This window comes from Hesperophylax consimilis, chromosome 9, assembly GCF_061612785.1.
Source record: "Hesperophylax consimilis isolate HC1 chromosome 9, BYU_Hcon_1.0, whole genome shotgun sequence".
Lineage (NCBI taxonomy): Eukaryota > Metazoa > Arthropoda > Insecta > Trichoptera > Limnephilidae > Hesperophylax > Hesperophylax consimilis.
Window position 1 is genome coordinate 10,856,289 of NC_142844.1, and position 7,968 is coordinate 10,864,256.

The following is a 7,968-nucleotide window of genomic DNA, read 5'->3' on the forward strand; positions in this document are numbered from 1 at the left end:
TTGACCCCGTGGTTTTATTTATTAATCAGCAGATAAGATTTATAGTTCTACAAGTTTTACACAGATAAGATTAGGTACAGATTTTGTATAGAGAAATTTGTTGCATAAATTCGAATATGCGCAGAGGTGAGTTTGTAAATGAACTGCCTCTGCGTAAATTCAGATTTATGCAAATTAATTCAAGTCAGTGGAGGTACGTCCGGTACAATTCTCCCCCCGGTGCAGTCACGGCTGCGCCTAGCGGTCCGGACGTGTAGGTCGGCGGCGTCCTCGACGTCCGGTTCCCCTGGGCCGCTGGGGGTTGTGGCTCCCATGCGGCATCCGTGGTCCGGGTGCTGTAGAGGGCGGCGCTGGTGCTGGTGCCGGTGCGGGCGCTGGTGCTGGTGCGGGGAGGATGAGGGCGAGTTTTACAGCCGGGCGGGTGTACGTCCCTGTGGCTGTTTGGACCCGGGCTGTCCTCACTTGGCCATCGGCAGCTGGGATGGCTTCGACGATACGTCCGCGCGGCCAGCTGTTGCGTGGCAGCGCGGGGTCCAAGATGACCACCAAGTCACCAGCTCTGAGGGGGTCAGTCGGGTGGTGCCACTTCTGTCGGGCGCCCAGGGTGGGGAGGTACTCACGGAGCCACCGCCTCCAGAACATATCGGCGAGTTGTTGGCTGATACGCCACTGGCGACGGAGACATACCTCCTCCTCCTTGCTGTCGTAGAGTGACAGATGCGGGCGGTTCCCGGCAGACCCCATGAGAAAGTGATTTGGGGTGAGGGGCTCTTCGTCCCGCGGGTCGACAGAGACATGAGTCAGTGGCCGATTGTTGACCACAAACTCAGCCTCTGCCAATGCTGTGCGCAGGGTTTCCTCCCTTGGCGCCCTCTCTTTTAAGGTGGCGCTCAGGGCTCTTTTCACCGAGCGCACCAACCTTTCCCAGGCTCCCCCCATGTGGGGACTGAGGGGGGTGATGAATCGCCACTCGATGCCCTTGGTAGCCATGGCGTCCGTCATCCTGTCATCCTGCTGCAGGGCTGCCGTGGCATCCCGAATTTCCGCGTCCGCACCACGGAAGTTCGTCCCGTTGTCCGAGTACAACACCTTGGGCTGACCTCTTCGGGCGGTCATCCGTTGTAAGGCCATAATCGCCGAGTCGGCAGACAGCGAGACCGCTAGCTCCAGATGGATGGCGCGGGTGGAGAGGCAGGTAAATAGGGCTCCATAGCGCTTCTCCCGATGTCTGCCGACGGTGACCTCCATCGGCCCGAAGTAGTCCAGTCCGCAGTGTGTAAAGGGGCGGACGTGGTGCGCCAGGCGGGTCGGCGGGAGAACCCCCATCAGTGGAGGAGAGGGCTTGCTCCGTCGTAAGCGGCAGGTGGGGCAGTCGTGGCTGATCTTCCTGCTGATGGTACGGAGGCGCAGGATGAAGAAGCTGCACCGGATCTCGGCCACAGTTTTCTCCGTGCTTGGATGGTCCGCCTTTTCGTGGTAGTGGCGGATCAGCAGTCGGGCGTATGGATCGGTGCCATCCAAGATCACGGGAGTCTTCGCCACGCTCGTGCTTCCGGTGAACTCCCTCAGCCGTGAGCCCATCCGCAAAACGTCATCAGGTCCGAGGAAGGGGGCCAAACTGACGAGACGACTGGCGGAAGGTAGCGCCTGGCTGAGACGAATGGTGTGCAGGTCAGTGGAGAAGGCGTCTTCTTGGGACCTTCTCACCCATCTGCGCTCAGCCTCCGTTAGCTCGTCTGCTCGTAAAGAGTTTTCGGGGGGACGGTTTGGGCCCGTCCGACAGCGCCTGATGAAGCGTAGCATCCACGCTGTAGCCCGGATCAGCCGGTGCCATGACGAGAACCTCTCGACCAGAGGTAGGGCCTCTCCGGCTGTGGCGATGTGCCCGACGTAGTGTCGGGGCCGGGTCTCGAGGGTCTGGTCGTCTGGCTTCGTGAGGGTGCGCTCCTTTGGCCAGTCGCTCTCCGGTGTGGTGAGGAAGGCGGGGCCGTTGAACCATCTTCCTTGGAGAGACAGGTCGGGCAGCTCCAAGTCCCGGGTGCCGATGTCGGCCGGGTTCTGCTTGGTGGGGACCCACCTCCAATTGGCTATGGAGGTGAGTTCATCTATCTCGCCCAACCTGTTGGACACGAACGCAGAGTATGTGCGTGGATCGGTGCGTAACCAGCACAGCACTGTGGTCGAGTCCGTCCAGAAGATGGTTGACGCTATCTTCGCTTGGCTCTCCAACCGGATGGTTCTGGCCAATCTAGCCGCCATGAGTGCGGACTGCAGCTCAAGGCGGGGTATGGATAGCGGCTTGAGAGGTGCCACCTTACATTTGCTGGCGATGAAGGTGGCTTTAAGGGTGCCCTGCACTTCCTCCACGAAGTAGGCGACGGCACAGCAAGCTTGCTCCGAGGCGTCGCAGAAGAGGTGCAGGGTCACGCTGCTTGACCTCTGTCGGAGCGACCGTCGTGGGATGGAGACGCTGCTTTCCTGGAGCAGGCTCATCCAGTCCCTCCAGCGTTCAGCGTGCTCCGAGGTGATGTGGTCGTCCCATCCAACGCTCGAACGCCACACGGCTTGCAGTAGGATCTTCGACCGTATGGTGAGGCAGGAGACGAAGCCCACCGGGTCGAAGATCTTCATGACGATGGAGAGGAGCTGCCGCTTTGTAGGCCGTGTGGCTTCCTCTAGACTGGCCGCTTCCAGGAAAGTGTAGATGAAGCGGTCGGTAGATGGGTCCCACACCAGTCCCAGGACCCTCTCGGTCTCGCTGCTCCCGCTGCTGATAGCTACCGTGGAGGTGGCGCGGTCTTCAGGGGGCACATCGGCGATGGCGTCCAGGCTGTTTGAGGCCCAGTTCGTAAGGTGGAACCCTCCCTTTGCAAGGAGGGCTCTTACGTCTCGGACTAGGGCAGCAGCTTCGTCAGGGTTGTCCACTGCGTCCAGGTAATCGTCCATGTAAAACCGTGAACGAATGGCTGCTGCGGCGGCCGGGTACTGGTGCTCGTACTGACCGGCCACCCTGTCCCGCACGTACTGGGCACTGCTGGGCGAGCAGGTAGCCCCAAACATCATGGACGCCAGCTGGTAGGTGTCCGGCTGTTGCCGGTCCGGCGACCTCCACAGGTAAAGTTGCGAAGACTGGTCCTCTTTCCTGATTTGGATCCTCAGGAACATCTCCTGGATGTCGGCGGCAATGGCTATACCGCCTTCCCGGAATCGGAGGATGTTCCCCAGGAGAGAGGACAGCAGGTCAGGGCCAGTGAGTAGTTGGTCGTTAAGTGACGTCCCTCGGCATCGGCTGGCGGCGTCGAACACAACCCTTATCTTCCCTGGCTTGTTCGGGTTGGTGACGGCGAAGTGGGGAAGATACCACTTCCGTGGGGCAGGGAGCGACGCCTCATTGGGGGAGAGGCGTCTGGCGTAGCCTTTGGTGACAAGCTGCGTCATTTTGTCATTGTACGCCGCTGCCAGGGTTGCGTCCGCTGCGAGCTTTTTCTCGAGGGACTGGAGCCGCTTCAGCGCACACTGCCGGTTGTCGGGTAGTGTGGCGTCAGGGTGTCTCCACAGGAGGCCAGTTTCCCACCGCCCAGAAGGTAGGGGGCGGGTGGTTTCTGCCATTAATGCCATGGCCTTTGTGTCCATGGCATTGACTCTCGCCGCAGACGTGACGCCGAGGGAGTCGACGGCAAAGTTGGATGTTACCAACTCCCTCAGGCGGGCATCTGCAGCGGTCTCCGACTGGAGGGCCAGTGTGGTAGCTGGCCCGTCATTGCTGAGGCTCGAGCCTCCGTGGGCGATCCACCCCAAAGCGGTCCGTGACACTATTCGAGTAGTGCTATTCTCACGGACCTCTCTTGACACGATAAGGTGGGCATTATCCTGCCCGATCAAGAGTTTTGGGGTGACGCGTCTTCCAGGAACGCGCTGCTCCGGCAGGCTCAGGTCAGCTACTGTGTGGGCGGTGATGTTGAAGGTGGGCTCCAATCCAGCGCCCCGGATCGTCAGCTTCACGCGTTGGGAGCGGGCGTCGGAGGTACACATCCCCTTCGCTCCGTGCAGCCGCAGACTGTGGACTGGGCCGCGTGCGCCGATCTGCGTTGCGGTGTCAGCGTCGATGAGGGTGACGGTGGATCCCTCATCCAGAAGAGCGAACGTTGACAATTCCCCGTCCGTGGGGCCCCGCAACACAACCGGCACTATTTTTAGCAGCACGCGGCTGTCCACTGTCTGGCGTCACAGGTTCACCTCCGCGACCGTCTCCCGGTGGAGCAGCCGATGATGCGGGTAGCGGCACTCACCCACACCACACCACACTGTCTCCTTGCAGTCCCTGGAGTGGTGCGCCTCCAGGCACTTGCGGCACAGATTGTTAGTGCGGACTGTCTCCCACCGGAGGGAGAGCGGTTTGGCAATAAACTCGCGGCACTCCCGAGTTCTGTGTGGCTCACCGCACTGAGCGCACGCACTTTTCACTTTGTTTTTGTTTATTGTTCTCACTACGGGTGGTGGTGGGCGGTTGGCCTTCCCCTCTGGCGGTGTGGCCACAGCGTTGGCCAGCACGTGCTCCCGGCGCCCTTTGCCGGATCTCAAGGGATCCACCATCCCGCTGACCGGGATCACGCCGGCGACGCCCCTCAAAAATGCTGCCAACTGGAGGATGGTGGACTGGGTTGTTTGCCCCAGCATCCGCAGCTCCAGCAGCCAGGCCATCCTTAATGTGCATGGCATCTTGGCAGTGATGTCGGCCAGCAGGGCGGGGTTGGTGAGGTAGCCTCCCGTCCTCAAGTCCCGCAGGGAAGCCACCAGGTTCTGAATTGTCCCGGAGAAGTCCGCAATCTCCTCCAAGGTGGCTTCGGCAGACAGAAAGGGCAGCTTCCTCACCTTATCCAGCATAAGGTTGGCTATTGAGCCCGATCCGCCGTACCGCTCCTCCAGGGTCGAAATAATTTCGGGCACTCGGTCCGGGTTCAGTAGGAGCGAGTACACGTTTTCCCTCGCCTTCCCCTTAAGCGCACGCTGCAACCTTATAAGGTTCTCGCTCAGCGTGAGCTTGCAGGTCGAGGTGGACTGCTCGTATTGCGCAATCCAGGCCGGCCATTCGAGGGGGTCGCCTGAGAATATGGGGAGGTCTTTGGCGGTGGACTGCCGGGCAATGAGGGCGGTCATCCGGAGGTCCTCCTCTACTGAGGGACGAGGGCTGTCCTGGGCGCGCGTGGAGCGGATGGCGTCAGCCAGCAGGGTGCCCAGCTGTGCCAGGAACGGGTCGGCGCCTTGTCGGACCCACTCGCTGGTGTGATGGGCAGTCTCATCGGCGGTCGGCTGCGGGGGGAACAGCGGCGAGAAGCTCTGAGATGAGGCACCCGGGTAACCGGCAGGAGGTGCGCCAGGGTGCTCGCCAGGGTAGGCACCAGGATGCGCTGCAGCGGGCGCAGCAGGGGACCCGCCCCCAGGGTAGGCGCCAGGATGCGCAACAGCGGGCGCAGCAGGGGGCCCGCCAGGGTGCTCAGCAGGGTAGGCGGCGGGATGCGCACCGGGGGGCGCGCCAGGGTGCTCGCCAGGGCAGGCGCCAGGATGCGCAGCAGCGGGCGCAGCAGGGGGCGCAGCAGGGGGCCCGCCAGGGTGCTCGCCAGGGCAGGCGCCAGGATGCGCAGCAGCGGGCCCGCTAGGGTAGGCGGCAGGGTGCGCACCAGGGGCCGCGCCAGGGTAGGCGGCAGGGTGCGCACCAGGGGCCGCACCAGGGTAGGCGGCAGGGTGCGCACCAGGGGCCGCACCAGGGTAGGCGGCAGGGTGCGCACCAGGGGCCGCACCAGGGTAGGCGGCAGGGTGCGCACCAGGGGCCGCACCAGGGTAGGCGGCAGGGTGCGCACCAGGGGCCGCACCAGGGTAGGCGGCAGGGTGCGCACCAGGGGCCGCACCAGGGTAGGCAGCAGGGTGCGCACCAGGGGCCGCACCAGGGTAGGCGGCAGGATGCGCACCAGGGGCCGCACCAGGGTAGGCGGCAGGGTGCGCACCAGGGGCCGCACCAGGGTAGGCGGCAGGGTGCGCACCAGGGGCCGCACCAGGGTAGGCGGCAGGGTGCGCACCAGGGGCCGCACCAGGGTAGGCGGCAGGGTGCGCACCAGGGGCCGCACCAGGGTACGCGGCTGGGTGCGCACCAGGGGCCGCACCAGGGTAGGCGGCAGGGTGCGCACCAGGGGCCGCACCAGGGTAGGCGGCAGGATGCGCACCAGGGGCCGCACCAGGGTAGGCGGCAGGGTGCGCACCAGGGGCCGCACCAGGGTAGGCGGCAGGGTGCGCACCAGGGGCTGCACCAGGGTAGGCGGCAGGGTGCGCACCAGGGGCCGCACCAGGGTAGGCGGCCAGGTGGGTGCCAGGGGGGTCCGCCCCTGGCAGGTACTGCGTCGCGGTGGGGAGGGCTGCGAGCAGCTGAGCGAGCTGCCTGCTCATTGTCCGGTTCGCCTTCCGGAGCTGCCTGACCGTGTCTTCTGTTGTGGTTGAATCCTCCTCTGCATCGGAGGATGGTGCGCTGTCAGGGCCGGCAAAGTGAGTGTCGGCAGGGCTGGCAGCGCGTGGGGCGGCAGGTCCGGCAGGGTCAGGGCCGGCAGGGGGGGCAGGGTGAGGGCCGGCAGGGCCGGCGGGGTGAGGGCCGGCAGGGCCGGCGGGGTGAGGGCCTGTCACCAGCTCCACGTCGGGTTGTGAATCTGGGGTGGAGGCCTCGCGGCCGCTCCGCAGGGACGGCATCTCGGGACGTCACTGGAAGGCGCGAAGTAGTGAAGGCGTGAAGAGGCGATCGCGGCTCGAAGGACCATGTACGGGACGGCACTGTAGTCGCCGGCCGCACAGACGATATAGCGGGAGTGGCCGGCTGGCCGCTTCGACGCCTTGGAAGGGAAGGTCGGGAAAAGGTAGGGAGAATGTTGAAAAAATGGAAAAAATGGGGAAAAATATGGGGAAAATGCAAAAATGGGGAAAAATGTGGTAAAAAATAGGGAAAAATTACGAAAGGGAAAAATGGGGAAAATGTGGGGGAAACTGGGGAAAAATTTAGGGAAAAGGGAGAAATGGGGAAAATGTGGGAGAAAGGTATAAGGCAGGGGGGAGGAAGGTAGGGGGGAACCTGCGCCCTGACTAGGGACGCTTCGACTATTGTGAAAGTTTCTTCTTGATGAACACCAGGGAGCCGGAAGAAAGAAGAAGGCCAGGTTGAAGTGAAGGTCCAGGGCAGAAGAGGCTTGAAGGCAGTCAGGGCAGTCCAGGAGAGGTGTTGATGGTCCGATCGTTGCTGGCTCTCTGCCGAATTGCACAAGTTGTCCGCCTTTTAAAGGACCAACGGGCCTAGCTCTCCCTTTGTTAGCGACAAATTCCGAGAATTATTTTTGGGTTCCCGGAATTTGTCACAGGAATGAGCGCCGTTGTTGCGTAACTTGGAAGGGGACGAATTTGACTTGGCCCCTGACTGTTCTTCAAACCACTTTGCCCGGTCATTTTTATTTAAATACATTTTTGTGAGTTTGCACAAATTACATATTAAAAAAGGGGAATTGACATCATACATATTAAAAGGGGAATTGAGTTTTGCACAATATTCAATTTTGTGCAAACGGCGAGTTTTGTAAAGGAAACTGCGTTTGCACAATTTCAAACCTTGTGCAAATTTACATATTAGAGAGAAAACATTTATTTAAAGGGGAAGATTTGCACAATATTCAATTTTGTGCAAACGGCGAGTTTTGTAAAGGAAACCGCGTTTGCACAATTTCAAATCTTCATGCAAATCTTCCATGTTTTGTACAGATGATAGGTATTTAATTTATAAGACGGTGTCGGGGGGTCAAGCCTTTGTTTTTTGTCTATAATGATGACTGCTTGACCCCGTGGTTTTATTTATTAATCAGCAGATAAGATTTATAGTTCTACAAGTTTTACACAGATAAGATTAGGTACAGATTTTGTATAGAGAAATTTGTTGCATAAATT

General features: G+C 60.8%; 1 protein-coding gene across 1 annotated transcript; it reads right to left on the reverse strand.

Annotated features, from left to right (window-relative positions):
- Positions 1 to 237: 237 nt before the first annotated feature.
- LOC149420901 (uncharacterized) lies at positions 238 to 6,732 on the reverse strand. The gene is made up of 3 exons (XM_089635141.1): positions 6,334 to 6,732; positions 4,290 to 5,541; positions 238 to 4,187 (listed from the first exon to the last, which is right to left on the reverse strand). Exons 1-3 carry the CDS (start codon positions 6,730 to 6,732, stop codon positions 238 to 240), a joined length of 5,601 nt encoding a protein of 1,866 aa, XP_089491267.1.
- Between the last annotated feature and the right edge of the window lie 1,236 nt (positions 6,733 to 7,968).

Bases quoted from the DNA above. Each gene is read 5' to 3' on its own strand.
- LOC149420901 (XM_089635141.1), bottom strand. From the start codon at position 6,732: ATGCCGTCCCTGCGGAGCGGCCGCGAGGCCTCCACCCCAGATTCACAA. The intron at 5,542-6,333 runs GCCCCTGGTGCG...TGCCCTGGCGAG, and splicing joins TGGCCGCCTACCCTGGTGCG to CACCCTGGCGCGCCCCCCGG. The intron at 4,188-4,289 runs GTGAGTGCCGCT...TGCTAAAAATAG, and splicing joins GACAGTGTGGTGTGGTGTGG to TGCCGGTTGTGTTGCGGGGC.